Consider the following 17,585-nt stretch of genomic DNA (forward strand, 5'->3'; position numbering starts at 1 on the left):
ATCTGGGGAACCTGAGGGGATGTGGGGAACCTGAGGGGATGTGGGCGGGTCCCTGAGGGGCTCTGGGCGGGTCCCTGAGGGGATGTGGGGGAACCTGAGGGGATGTGGGGAACCTGAGGGGATGTGCGGGAACCTGAGGGGATCTGGAGGAACCTGAGGGGATGTGGGGGACCTGAGGGGCTCCGGGCGGGACCCTGAGGGGATCAGGGGGAACCTGAGGGGATCTGGGGAATCCTGAGGGGATCAGGGCAGTCCCTGAGGGGATGTGGGGGACCCTGAGGGGATGTGGGGGAACCTGAGGGGATCAGGGCAGTCCCTGACGGGATGTCGGGGACCCTGAGGGGCTCTGGGCAGTCCCTGAGGGGCTCTGGGGGAACCTGAGGGGATCTGGGGGACCCTGAGGGGATCTGGGGGAACCTGAGGGGCTCTGGGGGTCCCTGAGGGGATGTGGGGGATCCTGAGGGGATCTGGGCAGTCCCTGAGGGGATCTGGGGACCCTGAGGGGATGTGGGGGAACCTGAGGGGATCAGGTCAGTCCCTGAGGGGATCTGGGCAGTCCCTGAGGGGATTTGGGGCAGTCCTTGAGGGGATTTGGGGCAGTCCTTGAGGGGATTTGGGGCAGTCCCTGAGGGGATCTGGGGCAGTCCCTGAGGGGCTCTGGGCAGTCCCTGAGGGGATCTGGGCAGTCCCTGAGGGGATCTGGGTCGGACCTTAAGGGACTCTGGGCTGAACCTTGTGAGACTCTGTGCAGATCCCTGAGAGGATCTGGGCTGGACCCTAAGGGGGTCTAGATAGGTCCTTGAAGGGCTCTGGGCAGGTCCCTGAGGGGCTCGGGCTCTGCTCATTTTCCCTCCTCTTCCCTTCTCCTCCATGTCCTTCTCTTGGATGTCTCAGTATCCCAAGTTTCGGTTCCCAGCCTTTCCCCTGAGATGTTAGCTTTTGTTACGCCCCCTTAGAAAATCCATGGTGGGAGCCAGGCTGGCTTTTCAGGTTTGGAATTCCTTCATTCTCTTTTTAAACCTGTAAAGGAGAAAATGTGTAACATGGACAGGGCTCGAGCTGTAAAACTGATCTGGTGTTTCCAAGGGGAACTCATCCTTCCAAGGGATCCATTTCTGTGGCAGAGCAGCAGAAGCTTCCCAGAATAATCCCAAACCTGCTGCTGCAAGAGTGGGACAACAAAGTCATGGAGCTGCTGGAGAGAGCCCAGAGGAACCCCAGAGCTGCTCCAGGGCTGGAGCCCCTCTGGAGCCAGGCTGGGAGAGCTGGGAATGCTCAGCCTGGAGAGGAGAAGCTCCAGGGAGAGCTCAGAGCCCTGCCAGGGCCTGGAGGGGCTCCAGGAGAGCTGCAGAGGGACTGGGGACAAGGATGGAGGAACAGGAGCCAGGGAATGGCTCCCAGTGCCAGAGGGCAGGGCTGGGTGGGAGATTGGGAATTGGGAATTGTTCCCTGGCAGGGTGGGCAGGGCTGGGATGGAATTCCCAGATTTCCCCTGGATCCCTGGCAGTGCCCAAGGCCAGGTTGGACACTGGCGCTGGAGCAGCCTGGCACAGTGGGAGGTGTCCCTGCCATGGCAGGGGTGGCCCTGGGTGGGCTGTGAGGTCCCTCCCAACCCAAACCTTGTGTGATTCTGTGAAATCCCATTTCACATCAGGCTCACATGGCAAAATATCAGAATCTGGATCAAGGTGCCTGTGATGGAGATGGGTATTGGATTTGGAGAGATCTCTCTGTCGGCCTCTCTGGCAGTGATCCAACTGCTCTGATCAATAATGTGGTATTGATTCCCTGCACAGGCAGTGATTTCACCCCTCCAAGGCTTTATTTCCTCTGCCTTCCCTGGCTGGAGCTGTGTGACCTCCTCTCCAACCAACGGACGCACACCATGTACAGCCCCTTCCCTCCTCCCCACTACAGCCCTGGGAATCAATTCCAAGGAAATACTTGTAGATAGATTTTATTTTTTTTTAATTTATTTCAAATTATTTTTTCAAATCCCAACGGAAAATATGCCAACATGGGACTATTGTCAGGACATCATAACCCAGAATAAAATCAGCTTTCTCTGTGCTAAAGGAGAACTCCAAACCACCTCATCTGCTTTGTGTGTGGGAAACCTGATCCTTTCAGTAAGAACATAAAAATGGTTTCATAACTATATGAAAAAAATATTAAAAGAAAACCACAAGTGTTGAGCTGCACAAAACCCCCAGTTGTTTTCAAATGTTCATAATTCCTGGGTGTCCCTCAGTGTTATTCCAGGTGAAAACACTGGTCCAAGAATAAAGGCACTTCAGGATTCCTGAGGAATGTTTCACAAGCCAAGGACATGCTTTGTGTCAGGTCTTTCTACTCACATAAAAAAATAAATTGGAGGGGAATTTATGGGAATTCACATGGGAATGCTGTGGAAAAAGGGCAGCAGACACTGAATCCTGCTGGAATCTGATGGACAGCAGGTTCAGGTTTGGAAATGAAAGGGTGTGTCGAGTCTGGGCCAGATGAGATCCACCACCATCAAACCAGGAAGCAAATGGAGAAAAATCCAATTATTGGTGTTTTGGGAGGCCAGATTTCCTGGTCTGATGAGGTTTTTAGAGTGGAGGTTTCTGCCTTTGTCTGTCTTCCATTGCAGTTTCCCTCAGCAACACTGCCCAGCACAAGGAGTGTCCCCGTTAGGGAACAGCCCTGATGGCTGGCAAACAGCTGGATATTCAGCAGCATCTTCACAGCTGGATATTCAGCAGCACTTCCACATATTCCCCACCTGGCAAAGGTGGCAGTTAATGCTTCTGCTGGAGACAGGCCACGTGAAAAAGGCTTGTGCACTTCCCAGCCACCAGGCCATTGCTTGTGATTTTGTATGAAAGCGACTCCAGTGTTGTCTCTGGTCCAGCCCAGGGCTGCTCAGATCCACCTGGCTGCATTTGGGTTGTTAGGAAAGCAATTAAGAGAACCTAAACGTTGGCCAAGGAAGTGATTAAAATTAGGAGGCACTCACAGGAGCCATTGCTGCACCCTCTGAGAACAGCCCCGAAATTCCCATTGCTGGCTTTCCTGGGATTTGAGCCTTGAACCGTGCGGGGCAGGGGAAGGGCAGAGCCCGTGCTGGCCCGTGCCAGGCCCTGCTGGAGCTCGCCTCTATTTCCAGTAGATCTTGCCCGCCTCGCCCACGCGCACGGCGCCGCTGGCCACCAGCTGCAGCGCGGCGGGGAAGGCGCGGTGCTCGGCCTCCTTCACCCGCTCGGCCAGCGTGGCCTCCGTGTCCCCCAGCTTCACCGGCACGGCCTCCTGGAAGATGATGGCCCCGGCGTCCACCTCCTCCTGCAACGGCAAGGTCGGGGCTGGCACAGGAGGGGAGGTGCCCCGGTGCCTCGGGGATCTGGCAGGAACTGGGATTTGGGATGGTGGGATGGGGAGAGCAGGTGCTGGGGCTGACTGTAGTCTGGGAAGGGTTCAGAGGAGAGCAGGAGGGAGGCAGAACAGCAGGGAGCAACAGTTCTATTCCAGAAAAGCCCTGGGCTGGGCAGGACATTCAGTCCAGAGGGGGAATGAGCCAAGGGCTACATGGGACAGGGATCCAGGAGATCTTCCCTGGAACACTGCTAGGACAGATCCCTGCTGAGCAGGAATTGTTCCTCAGGAGCTGCCACACAGAGAAACCCCAAATCATGGCATAGAGAGAAGAATTCAGTTTTCCCTTCTATCAGGAAAAATTATTCTACCCTCTTTTTTCCAAGGGAAAGTAAAAATCCCAAGACAGATTCCAGTAGCAGAGGGAGAAGCGAGCCAGAGGAGAGACCTTTGAACCCTGAGAAGGGACCAAAAGGGAACCAATGATCCCTGGCCTGAAAAAACGTGGCTCTGAAGCTGAGAGATCTCTGCTCGCTCTTTACTTAGGGTCTGACCAGCATAAATTGTCAAATTTTGCTCTGTTCCCACAAACATCAGATCACTCCTTAACAAATCCTGTGCCATTTCCAGTGGGGTTTTTGTTTGTTTGTTTCTATTTTTTTCTTTTTCTTGAAAGCAAGAAACAAGGCAGGTTTAGGATAAAATCCAGGAACTTTGGGCCATGTTTAACAAAGCCTTTGGTCTAGCCAAGGCCTTATATTAACTATTCCCCCACGCCAGTGGGTGGAAGGCAGCAGTGGGATGCTTAGGGAAAAAGTTCCCTTAGGGAAAGCTTAAACTGGACAAATGATCCATTTCCAGTCCTCCTTCAGAGCCAGCAAACTCCAGCACTGTACGGTCACAATCAAATCTCCACCTCCTCCAGATAGAAAGTTCTGAACACAGAGGGCAGGCGACCAAACACAAGGGTTTGGGCTGTTCCCAGGAGGCTCTGAGAGGAGAATGTTGGAAGTGGAGGATTACAGAGAGGCGGGGAGGTGCAGATGTCCAGAGGGGAGGATTGCAGAGGTACTCACAGCCACGAAGTGCACGGTGCAGCCCGTGACCCTGACCCCGGCCTGCAGCACCAGCTTGTGCGCGTGCGCTCCCTTGAAGGACGGCAGCAGGGACGGGTGGATGTTCAGGATTTTCCCTGGGAGAGCAGAGCTGAGGTTATTGACTTCTAGCACTTCTAGGCTGCTCAAAGGGCCATAACCAACAAAGGAACAAAATAATTTGTGAATAGGATTTTTCACAAGTTTTGAAGACGCCAGCAGCCAGCCAGCCCCAAGTGCTGCAGTGTCTGTGTCTGAAACAGCAGAGTGCAGCTAAAATTAATGGCTAAACACATTTCCCCAGGGATTAATAATGACGAATTGGCTGATGTAGCTGTCCCTTCCCTCAGCATCTTGTTCTTCTTTGATCACAAAGTCCCTGAGGCTGGCAAAGCCCTCCCAGCCCAGGGAGTCCCAGCTGGGCCCCATGCCCACCTTGTCCCCAGCCCAGAGCACTCAGTGCCACCTCCAGGGGACACCTGCAGGGATGGGCACTGCAAAGCTCCCTGGGCAGCCCCTGCCAGGGCCTGAGCACCCTTTCCATGGGGAAATTCCTGCTGCTGTCCCAGCTGAGCCTGCCCTGGCCCAGCCTGAGGCCGTTCCCTCTCCTCCTGTCTCTGTTCCTGGAGCAGAGCCCGACCCCCCGGCTGTCCCCTCCTGGCAGGAGCTGTGAGAACCACAAGGTCCCCCTGAGCCTCCTTTGCTCCAGGATTTCTATTACCATTATTTTATTTATTTAATTCTTTCTATTATCTCCATTCTCCTCTCCTCTCTTCCTGGCAGCACCACGGGGACTCTCTGCTCATGGAGATCTGGGCAAGTTACAGGAGGCAAATGTCCCACCTGACGTCCAACAATGTCTCAGATACACTTTATATCTAAATAAAAGTCTTTTTTAAGCATCAGCATCTCCCTCCCTGCAGCTTGAGCCCGAAAGGTTTCAGGGACAGTTGGCTGGAAACACCACCCTGCTCTTCTGCCTTCAATTCCCATCAGAATGGGACGTGGGTTCCTGTTTGCTTGGGTTTGTTTAGTTCTGTTTTCACCTGTCCTTTGTTAACATTCACAATTAACACTTGAACCTGTCTTTTGTTAACAGCCATAATTCACACTTCAGGGCTCTTAAGCAAGAAAGAGTTTCATAACTGCTACTCCGTGTCCTTGTGAGTGAGAGAGAAAGAAAAAGGAGCAGCTTTGACCAAAGCAGCAGCAGGAATTGATTCTTCCTGGGTAATTCGGTGGGGGGTCAGTGGCCAGGCGTGGCCAGGACAGGGTCCTGCAGCTGGCCCAGCTCCCTGAGCTGAGCTCAATGTCTGAGCTCACATCTTGTGGTCCCAGCTCAGGTTTTCAAGCTCAATCCAGTTCTGGACATTTAAAAAATGAGTTTAACTCTTCTGTCTGGAAAAAGTCTTTCCTTTTCTCTCACACCAGTCATGCAGGTAAAGCAAATCCTGCAGTGTGCAGGACAAAGATCAGTGCTCTGTCCCTGAATCAGAAGGCACTAAAATCCTTTATTTGTACAAGATTCTGCACTAGAGGAAGTTCTTTTCTCTCCTCTACATAGACTTTCTTCTCCAAACACATCCCTTGGAGTGAGAGATTCTGTCTCTTCCTGACAGCTGCCCACAGCACAGGCATTTCCATCTCTGGACCCTGAGTGGAGACAAACAAAACCAATTCACCTGACTGGTTTCACCTGAGAGCTTCAAAACCACAGCAAGGCCTCTCAGGAGTGCCTGCTTTGCTCTACTGATTTTAAAGAGAGGTTTGAAAAGTAGTTCACGTGTGAAGTGTTCCTGGCACACCCAGAGGAACACAAAAGTCACCAAAGAGCAGTGAAAGCTGCAAGGCACAGGCTGACCAGGCTGTAACCCTGGCCCCAAAGCAGAGCAAGCAGCAGCTGCTCTGTGTGCTTAGGATCTCTAGGAAACACAGGAGGAGAGAAAATAACAGCTGGGGCAGGAGAGCAGGCCCTGAAGGTGTCACCAGCCTCTCAAAGAGCTGGAAAACTAAAAGATGAGTAGAGTGGAGACACTGTGAATATTCTGAGCAAGCACAGCCTGGATCTGCCTGTGGAATACCCCACCCATGGACTCAGGCAGCTCCTGACACGTAGCCTGGGATTGGCCAGGGCTTGTTACCCAAAACTGCAAAATGCTGCTCAGTTTGGGGTTTTTACAGGGATCCAGAGCCGTTCCTCTGTCAGGGGAAGGATTCCTCAGTGGTTGGGTGCTTACCTCTGCCCTGCACCCCCATGTGCAGAGGCTGAAAGTCTTCACAGCCTTTTTACAAATATTTTCTAAGAAATCAAAGGCTACCAGACCTGTGTTTGCCCTTGGCTTCCTTCAGCCTCTGCACAAGTGCACTGCTTTTCTCTTTCATCCTTTTCCCTACAAGAGGGGAAGAGTCTCATTTCACAGAATCCTGGGATGGCTGGGGTTGGAAGGGGACCTTGAAGACCATCCTGTTTCATCTGGTGGCATCTCTCTTTTTCCTGGTGACCACCTCTGCAATGCCTTTGTGCACATGCACAGCCCCCCCAGGTGTGCTCACCTTCCCATTTCTTGACAAAAGGACCCGAGAGGATGCGCATGAACCCGGCCAGGCAGATCAGCTCCACCGAGAACTCCTCAAGGACTTTGTCCACAGCACTGTCGAACTCCGCGCGGCTCGGGTACCTCGTGTGCTCAACCACCTGGGGCAGCCCAAAACACAGGAGCAGGGATGTGGTGGCAATTCCAGCAAGAAGAACAGCTCCTTAATGGACAGCTGAGAGACAGAGTGGAGCCTGTGCTCCTCCCCACAGAAAGGGATCATTGGAACAAACAGGTTTGGCTTGATAAGCCCAACCTTGATCCCAGCACTTGGACACCACGGAACACCCTACAAATGCAGGGCTTTAAGCCATCCTGAAGTCATCCAAAGATTTCACCCACTTTGAGGCCTCCGGCAGTCATAAGGAGTTGAATCTTGGCAAAAACTATACCAGAAAAGCTTGGGAAAAAGGCTAATCACAAACTTTTAAACTAGCCCCTACCTCATAATCATAGAATCCCAGAATCCTGGACTGGTTTGGGTGGGAAGGGACCACAGAGCTCATCCAGTGCCACCCCTGTCATGGCAGGGACACCTCCCACTGTGCCAGGCTGCTCCAGCCCCAGTGTCCAACCTGGCCCTGGGCACTGCCAGGGATCCAGGGGAATCTGGGAATTCCATCCCAGCCCTGCCCACCCTGCCAGGGAGCAATTCCCAATTCCCAGTCTCCCACCCAGCCCTGCCCTCTGGCAGTGGGAGCCATTCCCTGGCTCCTGTCCCTCCATCCTTGTCCCCAGTCCCTCTGCAGCTCTCCTGGAGCCCCTTCAGGCCCTGGCAGGGGCTCTGGAGCTTTCCCTTCTCCAGGTGAACATCCTCAGCTCTCCCAGCCTGAGTTGTGTGTTTTCCATCCAGGATATATCCCTTAATTTAGGCAGGAAGAAGGCAGCACTACCTAACTTAGAGCACCCAGTCTTCAAGAGAAGCACCTGTTAATCAGGGCCCAGGGATGGTTTGGGAAAAGCCAGGGCTGCTCAGGAGACAGGGACAGCAGGGTTTGGGAGCAGAGCCCAGCCCAGCCCTGGGCTGAGCAGGCTCTGTCCCTGTGCTTGTCCCACCACTCCCTTCACAGCTGAACCCCCAGGGCCATCAGCTCTCCCACACTGGCTTTTTCCCCAATAAAAAAAAAACCTTGGGGTTGGCACTGGATGGATTTTCAGGTTCTTTCCCAGCCAAGCCAGTCTGTGCCTGTGATTCTCACATCACATTTCCCTCGTGCCCTTTGTGTCCTCCCAAGGAGGAGCTGGAGCACCAGCACAGATCCCAGCACTATTCAAGGAACAAAGCTCTGAATGTCCCTGTGTCCATATTCAGCAGTGAAAAGTGACAGTAAAAGGTTTCTAAGTGACAACATTTCAGATCTGCAACCCAAAGGCAAGGCACACAACATTCATGGAAGCTCAGGGAGCACTGGGAATGATTCCTGGAGAACCTGAGGCAATATCCAGGGAGTCAGAGGAAGGTCCCACTGAGTGTGACCTCTCTAGTCCATTCAAATGCACCACCAGGTCATTTTAAAATTAAATTCACATAAAATAGGTTGGTACTTCAGTGTGCCCAGCAGTCAAACAATTGACAAAGTTTAAGCTGTAACTGAAAGTTTTCCGCTGGTTTAATGTAACAACTGTCCCCAAAGCATCAGGATTGCTGGCAGACAAGGAGAAAAGGAAGGATTTCACTGTCAGCTACTTTGCCCCTAGGCACAAGCTCACAACAGAACAAAAATGAAAAGCCAAGGCTCCCTCTCAGCCCATGTGTTACCCCCTAAAACTCATCAGCACCTTCCTGCTGGAGTCCCAGCCAATGGCGGCTAATTACAAAAAGGAAATGCTCACCCTTGTAGGAATCCCAGCTCTCTCAGCTTTCCTCAGCCCCTCCACACCAGGTTTGTTGGAGATAACCAGAACTATCTGTGCATAGCTGGTGTCTTTCTTTGTGCTGTTGATGAGAGCTTCCAGGTTTGTGCCTGGGGGAGAGAAAATAGAATACTGAGAATAAATAGAAAGAACAGCTGGAAGAGGCTTTAAATAAGCAGCACCGTGGGGGAGACCAAACCAAACATCTCTGATGAAACATTAATCCTTTTTTAATTGATCTTGCTGGGAGCTGATTCAGACAGCTGAAGGCTTTCCTGGCAGCTGCACTTGGAAGCTGTAATTTATAGCACTGGATTGGTGGTCTTAGTGATTGGGAATACTGGAAATAGAATAGCTGGAGTGCCTACATGGCAAGAAGAAATTCTGATCCCGCTGTGAAATGATGCTGCTGTTCCTACAGGGCACCAGAGTGGGAGTTTGAATCTCCCACTCATGCAGAGGTTTGGGGACAAACTGAACACAGATGCAATTCAGCTTGCAGCAGAGGTTAAAAGAGGTTTGTGACTGACATCAATCCAGGCACAACCTCTCTCCTGCCTGTTAGAAGCCTACCAGAGTGCCCATGGAGAACTGCAGGGATTTTAAATCCAAGCTGAAGTTCCCTTCTCCACAGTCTGGTTTCCACTGCAGCGAAGAGCAGAACTCACCTGTTCCAGAGATGAGGACAGCAACCTTCATTTTGCCTGTCTGGATGTTGCCCTGGATATGGCTCTGCACACACAGAGACCTGTTTGCTTGCAGGGCCCGATGGAGATTGAGGACTTTAACGTTGTCAGAGCCTGAGAAGTTACAAGGAAAAACCCAAAAAAAAGCAAAACAAAGTATCAGTAAAAGGAGAAACAGAGAGAGGAGAAAAGCACCCATGGAAGACATTAATGAACTGTCAGTTCAATACCCCCACAAAAAAGTCAGGGAAGTGCCAGTGAAGAGATTTTCACCTCATGAAAACTCACAAGCAAGGGAATTTCCCTCAGCTTTTTCTTTCTGATTAATTTTCCCCCAAGGAAAATCAAGCTGCAATCACCTTTTTGTAGGGAGACCACTTTGCCGATGAGCCAGGCGGTCTCGTGTGCCTGGATGTCCCTGAGGACCTGCTGGGCCATGTCCTTCTGCACCACCAGCACTGCTCCAACCCCACAGTTGAAGGTCCGAGCCATCTCCTCCTCTGAGAGGTTCCCTTCCTTGTGGAGCCAGCAAAAGATTTCAGGGATCTTCCAGGTGAGAGCATCTGAAGAGAATTGAAAATACAGATCAAGAGTGGAAATTGCTACCAATGGACTACAATTATTGGGGCATTAAGAGGAAAAAATTTGTCACAAAAATCCCCCACTGCCCCAGTTCCAAACAGGCAAGGATGATTTACAGCAGCACAAAAATGCTTCTGGACAAGGCACTGGAAAAGGAATTCCAAGGCTAGGAAATTTCTCCATTGTTATGTTCTCTTTTAAAATGGTTCTATCACAATTTCTACAGATTCATAGAATCACAGACTGGTTTGTGTTGGAGGGACCCCAAATCCCACCCAGTGCCACCCCTGCCACAGCAGGGACACCTCCCACTGTCCCAGGCTGCTCCAGCCCCAGTGTCCAACCCGGCCCTGGGCACTGCCAGGGATCCAGGGGAATCTGGGAATTCCATCCCAGCCCTGCCCACCCTGCCAGGGAACAATTCCCAATTCCCAATCTCCCACCCAGCCCTGCCCTCTGGCACTGGGAGCCATTCCCTGGCTCCTGTCCCTCCATCCTTGTCCCCAGTCCCTCTCCAGCTCTCCTGGAGCCCCTCCAGGCCCTGGCAGGGCTCTGAGCTCTCCCTGGAGCTTCTCCTCTCCAGGCTGAACATTCCCAGCTCTCCCAGCCTGGCTCCAGAGCAGAGGTGCACATCCACATGAATATTTATCAGTGGACAAGTGGAAAATTATTTATGTGCAGTTATTGAGTTCAGAACTCCCTGTTAATTCCTTATTTTATGGTACAACCCCATGAGCTCTCACAACCTGTGCCAGCCATTTCCCTTTCCATGCCTCACCTTCCCCCTTTCCAGCACACCTGAGGGGAACGTGCTGAGCATTAATGAAGCCAAACAGCAGGAGCTGCCCTGAGCTCACAACCACCTCTGAATGCTAATTGAAAACTTCATGAGTATCATTTAATTTGCAGTAATTTTGTAGGGAATTGCAAGTGGTGACAGCTGATTTGGGATTGGTGGTAAGGTTGTTTTCTTTTTGCAAGTGTCCTAAGAAATCAAATCCCAAACACCACCAGGGGAGGGAATTCAATGGGGAGCAGACTTTCCACCACAAAGAGTTTTGACTGGCTCTGGTTCAGGTACAAGGAAAAACTCAAACATTTCTAGACAGACAAGTCCAGCTCCTAGAGCACAAATCAGCTCGTGTGGCCACAGGCTTCCCCAGCAATCCACATTAACGTGAGGATTTTTCCACAGCTTTCCTTCTCTCTCACCTAAAATGACACCAAAGGACTCTGGGAGAACTCTGGGGATGTTTTCCAGCAGGCCCCCTCCGGTGATGTGGGCGTAGGCTTTGACGTGGCCCGAGCGCAGCACAGGCAGCAGAGTCTTGCTGTAGAGTTTGGTTGGGGTTAACAGGAGTTCTCCTGCCCAGGGGAGAGGGAAAAAGCATGGAGAGAAATGAGAATCAATATAAAATGGGGGAAATCTCAAAACAGCAACTTGGATGGTAATGAGCATTGTACTAGAGAGGAGCACAAAGTTCTACCTCTTTTTTTTTTTTAGCCCATAATTAAGTATTTATCCCCCTCCCGTCTTCTTCCCTGCACATGTCACTCCCAGGAAAAGAAGATGAAACCACGCTAAAGATGGAATGATTTTCCTTTCTGTGCCTGAGAAAACTTTCAAAGGCCCAGACAAAATAACTGTGCCAGCTGTTGGGAAGCTCAGGAGGAAGTACCCAGTGTCTGATCCCCGGAGACACCGACACGGGAGGAGAAATCCAGGGAGGACTTCTCCACGATCTTCCTGACGAGGCTGAAGCCATTGCTGTGCACCCCAGAAGATGCCACCCCAATGACCACGTCCCCCTCAGTGATCCTGTCCAGCTGGGGCAGCATCTGCCCTCGCTCCACGGCCCCCACGGCGAAGCCGGCCAGGTCGTACTCGCCGGGGGGATACATCCCCGGCATCTCGGCCGTTTCTCCTCCTGGGGAACAAAAACACAGCAAAGAGGTGCTGAAAAAGCCTGGGTTTAATCATAGAATCCCAGAATGGTTCGGGTTGGAAAGGATTTTAAAGCTCATTTCATTCCACCCCGGCAGGGACACCTCCCACTGTCCCAGGCTGCTCCAGCCCCAGTGTCCAGCCTGGCCTTGGGCACTGCCAGGGATCCGGGGGCAGCCCCAGCTAGTCTGGGTAAAATTCTGCTTTTTTCTCTCCTCTTCCCACTTTTCACTCCCTGCCCTGTGCCCCAGCTCACCTATTTTTTTCAGTCCTGCTATTTCAGCTGTGTTTAATAAGGGCTTCTTATTTAATAAGAAGCAAAGAGGCAAAATGGGGAGAAGTGCTTGGCCACCCACCACGTGAATCCACAGTTAACTGTGCAAAACTCGGCATCAGATGAGCCCTCACCCCCTCACTATCAGGGGGTGATGAGTTAAATTTGTTGAGCTGAAGGTTCAGCTCTTGCAGAAGGGCCTGTGGAGTTTGAAAGTCTTGAACTGGAAATGAAGTCTTGACATTTTGCTCGTTTCATCACAAGGTCTCACCTAACACAGACCTTGCTGCAGCATGAATGGGGTGATTATATTTGATAAATGCAGAGAACACGTTAAAACAAACATAAAGCTGACCAACAGTTCATGCAGGAAAAGAGTAAACCAGGGTATAAAGAGCTTCTTGTTCAAAGCATATAAACAGACCCAAAACGACACCCACTGAGAAAGTACTTGTGTTCCTAACTTCCCTAAAAGATTGGAAAAAAGGACAGAACCTTTTCTCAACATCTAACCTAAATCTGTAGCTAAACCTAAACCTAAATTTTTAAAGTACTGTCTCCTTCCACTGTGATTCAGATTGAGTTCCCTGAAAGCAAAGACACAGAACACTTTGCTTTCTTCCACAAAATAGGAAACCAACTACATTAAAACCAACTAAAAAACCTTGCAGCAGATTTTTCAGATCCCCCTGAGAAGTGTTCCTACCCAAAAGAGCACATCCAGCTTTCCTGCAAGCATCAGCAATTCCTGCAATGACACCCTGAGCCACTTCCACGTCGAGTTTGCCGCAGGCAAAATAGTCCAGGAAGAAGAGGGGCTCAGCTCCCTGGGCCAGGATGTCATTGACACACATGGCCACCAGGTCCTGCCCGATGGTGTCGTGTTTCTGGCACTGCTGGGCAATCTGCAAGACACGGGGAAAAGCCTGGCATCAGCTCTGGGGCCCTGGAACACCAGCCAGGGTTTGGAAGGAACTGAAATCAGGAGCAGAGTCTGCGAGTGATGGACCACAATCCCTCCAGGTGTTCTTTGAGGAGCAGCTTTGTTTATTATCATCTCCTAACTCTCTTCAGGAACTATTCCTGTCTCCACTGGCAAATCCAAAAGGCACTGAGAAGGAAACTGTGCTGCAAAAGGGCTTCCTTGCAGCCCAAAACACAACAGCAAACCTGGGATTAATTAATGTTTTTCCCCATTAATTAATCTTTTCTGAGGGTGGAGATGCTGCCTTTGTGAAACAAAATTCCAGATTATATTCCTAATATTGAAAACCCCGTCATTTTAGGCATCTTATCAACTTCTGATATTTACTGATGATATTATCATATCAACTTCTGATAGTCAATATTATCATATCAACTTCTGGCTATTGACAGGTATTTAATTGTTTTGCCTGAAGAAGGGCAATTTCAGTTTCCATCCCCTTTTTAGAAAGACCAATAGGTATTTTTACAAGACAACTGCTGTTTTCTGACAGGACATTTTCCCTTCTGTGCTGTTTTTCCTTCTTTGGCATGGATTTCCACCTTACCTTGAGTTTGGTGCCGACGCCGTCGGTTCCAGACACCAGGATGGGATCTTTGTAACCAGCTGCTTTCAGGTCAAAGAGCCCAGCAAACCCTCCCAGCTCTGCATTGCAGCCTGCCAGCCAGGAAACAAGAGAAACAGCCCAGCTTTACTCCCAGGGGCTTCTCCAGCATCTCCACCACAAATTCTCTCCAAGGTTTGGCAACATGACTTTGCTTTGTCACCGGGAAACTTTTCTCTGCCATTTAGAAGCTCTTCACTGAGGAGCTCCTAATCTGCTTAGGTTGGCTTTGTCTTTTATCATTAGCCTAAGCCTAAAAATCCCCAACTTTGTGACTGAGCAGTCAATAATTCCTGTATGCACTGTGTTCCTGTGAAACACAGGAGAAATTGTGATAAGATTATTGTACTGCTGTGAGAAAATCTGTATTTTTCTCTCTGCATTTACCTGACTTCATGAGAAGGTTCTCAGTTAATTTGAAACAGAAGGACTATTTCATAAATGAATATTTTAAATCTGTCCAAAGAATTACAAGGACTTGCTAGAGTAAGATGTGCCTGAACGCCAAAAACAAGGATGAATCCACGCTGATTCAACCAAGCAAAGGAAGTGTGTTCCACATCTATCTCAGGAATTCTACATCTCAAAACCCTTCTAAATGTTCATCCCCTCAAATGATGGAATTCACCATGCAAGAAATAATAATCCATGGAATCAAGCTCAGTACTTATGGTGAAATTTTTGCTTGCATTTATCCTTACAGAGAGCTGAACTGTGCCCTCTAACACTCCTGGCATTCAGATGGAGTTTAGAGCCATTTGGGGATTAAAAGCTGTGCATTTGGAATAAAATCACAGGCATTTGCTTACCACCGGTTTTCTTGTGTCATCTAGAAACAGGCAGGACACATAAATATGAGCTTTTTATCCAAATCAACTGGTAAGCCTCGCTGCCAAGTGACCAAAGCAGGAGCAGAAGGTTCTTGTCTTACCTGACCTTGATGTGGCTGCAGCAAAGGGTTTGATCCTCTGCACCAAAGTGTTCCCTGCTTCAATGTCCACCCCACTGTTCTTGTAAGTCAGGCCTCTGGAAGAGTGGGCAAAAATGGGATGGCAGCTGATTACTGAATGTATTTTCAAATAATATTTACTTCTTTACATCCCTGAGTGGAAGAACTATGCAGAATCCCATCCTGCTGTCTGAGGTAGGCACTGCCAGGAGCAGTACGTGGATAATCCCCGAGTTTTGAAGATGGTATCAAAGCATTGGGATCATGCAGTCAAATTCCAAAATAAAACGTATAAGCAAACCCCTGACAACAAGGTAGAACAGGCAGCATAGACCTGATTTTGCAAGATTTGAATCCACACAGCCCATGGAATCCAAGCTGTGACTGAACCCCACCTTGTCCCCAGCCCAAAGCTGTGAGTGCAACCTCCAGGCCTTGAGGTGTCAGTGGGAAAGCTCCAAACCAAACCAAGCCCAAAAATGCACAGCTGGGTCAGAGCAGGGCTAAGCTCAAGTCTCTTTTCCACCCACAAGTCTCAGGTGAATCAATAACCCCCAAGATGCTTCCAGGTTTTACAGCTGCAGCTTAAAGGTTGCCTCTCCTTATCACTGGAATGATCCCACCACAGAAGTAGCCATGCCTCTTTCTTACTTCAGTGGGTTTTCTGTTAAAGAATATAAAATATATTTCCTTCGAAAGACCCAGGTTCCTAAGGTGGGGCTCAGGAATCTAAAAGATGTAAGCTCTGGGTGGGGTTTACGTAAGATCAACACACTGGTACAAGCTGGTGTCACCTGTGTGTCCCCACAGCTCCCTGGGGACACGAAGCACCAGCTCTTATTTACAGAAGGACCTTTCCATTCTGGGGACAGGGACCTTAATGACTTTTCACTCCAGCAAACACAGCTCGTGCCAGTTAAACAGTTGTTATTCCCAGGCTGTCAATGGCATGAACCAGGTGCATCCCTATTTTAGATCCATCCCTGTTTTCCCTCTCCTATAGGTGGGATTCAGCCTGACGTTTAATTTCTAAGGGTGTTGATTAACAAGGACAAATACAACAAAACAACTGAAACCTATTTAAAATTTACTCAGCTAAACAAAAAAAAAAAAAAAAAAAAAAAAAAACCAAACAAAAAAAAAATCAGTTAATCCACAAAACTCATCTCAGGAACCAGGTCAAGAATTCAGGAAACATTGAAAAAGTCAGAGACAGACACAAATGCCTACAATTGCACTAAATGTAGTAAATATTTTTGTACTCTACCTATTAAAACTTATTTTAAGATGTGGGAGGGTTTTTTCTTAGGATGAAGGGTATTTCTGTTGTGAAGATCATTGCTGGAATATCTGGAATTGATAAGACTTCAAGTGCCAGAAGAACTGGCCCAGGAGAAGTGTTGCCAGGAGAATCCAAAGGTGTCTGCACTCACAGCATACCCCTGCCCAAAAACTGGCAAGAATACAAGAATTACCCCAGGCAGCTGTTCAGGCTGTGAATAAGACTCAAGGAAATATTAGCCTGCAACAACCAGAGATCAAAGTCAGCCCCTTTCAGTCTGAATATAATAAATGTCCACCAGATTCGCACCATTTTTTTAGGAGTATTTCAAATTTGTTAATTTTGTTTTTTTTTTTTTTTTGCTATCTGCTTTGATCCTTTAAATGGATCTTTAATTCTTTGAATTTTCTGGAAGACTTTTTATTAATCACTGGCTATTTTCCTGAGGTGAAATGCCTCAGGACTGAATCCTGCCAGGCTGCCAAGAGGAGGTGAGTCCTGACTTGCAGAGCCACCCCCCTTCCTTCACTGAGTCCAAAGGGGGCTTGGAGCACCCTGGGTGAGTGGAAGGTGTCCCTGCCCATGGCAGGAGCAGGATGAGCTTTAAGATCCTCTCCAACCCAGCCCACTCTGGGGCTCTGGGACTGAAGCATCCCTGTGCTGCCCCTTCAGGAGCAGAAGGTGGAGCAGCCTCCAGGGCAGTGCCCCAGGCAGCGACTGCCAACAGCCCCCAGGAGCCTCCCTGTGCAGGCAGGGATCCTCCAGGCAGGCATTCCAGGCAGGAGCCCTGCTGCCTGTGGCCCAGGAACTCAGGAACTGCTCCAAGTGCCTCCTCCTGCCTCACTGACCTGCTTCTTTTTTAATGCTACCAACCCCAGTTCCACCTTGTCACATCAATTCGTCAGCGGATGCAGAGCACTTGACAGAGAAAGAAGACTAAATGGCAACACCCTTGTTCTTTTAGGAAGTTTATTGATCATCATTTTACAAAATACTAATCAGGATACACTGCCAGCAGCAACAGAATTGTCACTGAAGTGCTTCCCAGCCTACAAAATAACCCCTTAGGAAAAGGTATGTTGAGAGCTCATTGGAGCAGAGCAGTTTCTTACTAGATAAAAATGAGTTTAAAAACTGGAAGAAGCTTTCAGGAACATTAAAGAGACAACAGGACTCCCTGCTATTAAAAAAAAAACAACAAACCCCATACCCATATGATCTCCAGAGTCTTACAGTAAATACTCTGCCAATTAAAGGAATGAGAATGGAAAGAAGTGATGAATCCTACCCTGTTGTTAGGCAGCTGTGCCAGTAAAATGTAAATACCAACAAGGTACGGGGTTTAAAGTAATTTCAACCATTTCTAAAAGCTAAAAAAGAAC

At 49.5% G+C, this 17,585-nt stretch overlaps 1 protein-coding gene across 8 annotated transcripts in view; it reads right to left on the reverse strand.

Annotated features, from left to right (window-relative positions):
• Window positions 1–1,951: 1,951 nt before the first annotated feature.
• Window positions 1,952–17,585, reverse strand: part of GART (phosphoribosylglycinamide formyltransferase, phosphoribosylglycinamide synthetase, phosphoribosylaminoimidazole synthetase) — a 37,199-nt gene continuing 21,565 nt past the window's right edge. For all 8 annotated transcript variants that reach the window (XM_085587549.1, XM_085587547.1, XM_085587544.1 and 5 more), the window contains 11 exons: window positions 14,904–14,998; window positions 13,916–14,025; window positions 13,090–13,288; window positions 11,844–12,092; window positions 11,377–11,529; window positions 9,942–10,145; window positions 9,565–9,696; window positions 8,876–9,006; window positions 7,002–7,143; window positions 4,431–4,546; window positions 1,952–3,324 (listed from right to left, as the gene is read on the reverse strand). In XM_085587549.1, coding sequence (XP_085443675.1) covers window positions 3,142–3,324; window positions 4,431–4,546; window positions 7,002–7,143; window positions 8,876–9,006; window positions 9,565–9,696; window positions 9,942–10,145; window positions 11,377–11,529; window positions 11,844–12,092; window positions 13,090–13,288; window positions 13,916–14,025; window positions 14,904–14,998 — 1,714 coding nt within the window. In that variant the 3' untranslated portion in view covers window positions 1,952–3,141. The remainder of the gene's footprint in view (window positions 3,325–4,430; window positions 4,547–7,001; window positions 7,144–8,875; window positions 9,007–9,564; window positions 9,697–9,941; window positions 10,146–11,376; window positions 11,530–11,843; window positions 12,093–13,089; window positions 13,289–13,915; window positions 14,026–14,903; window positions 14,999–17,585) is intronic.

This window comes from Lonchura striata, chromosome 1, assembly GCF_050655825.1.
Source record: "Lonchura striata isolate lonStrDom1 chromosome 1, ASM5065582v1, whole genome shotgun sequence".
Classification (NCBI taxonomy): Eukaryota; Metazoa; Chordata; class Aves; order Passeriformes; family Estrildidae; genus Lonchura; species Lonchura striata.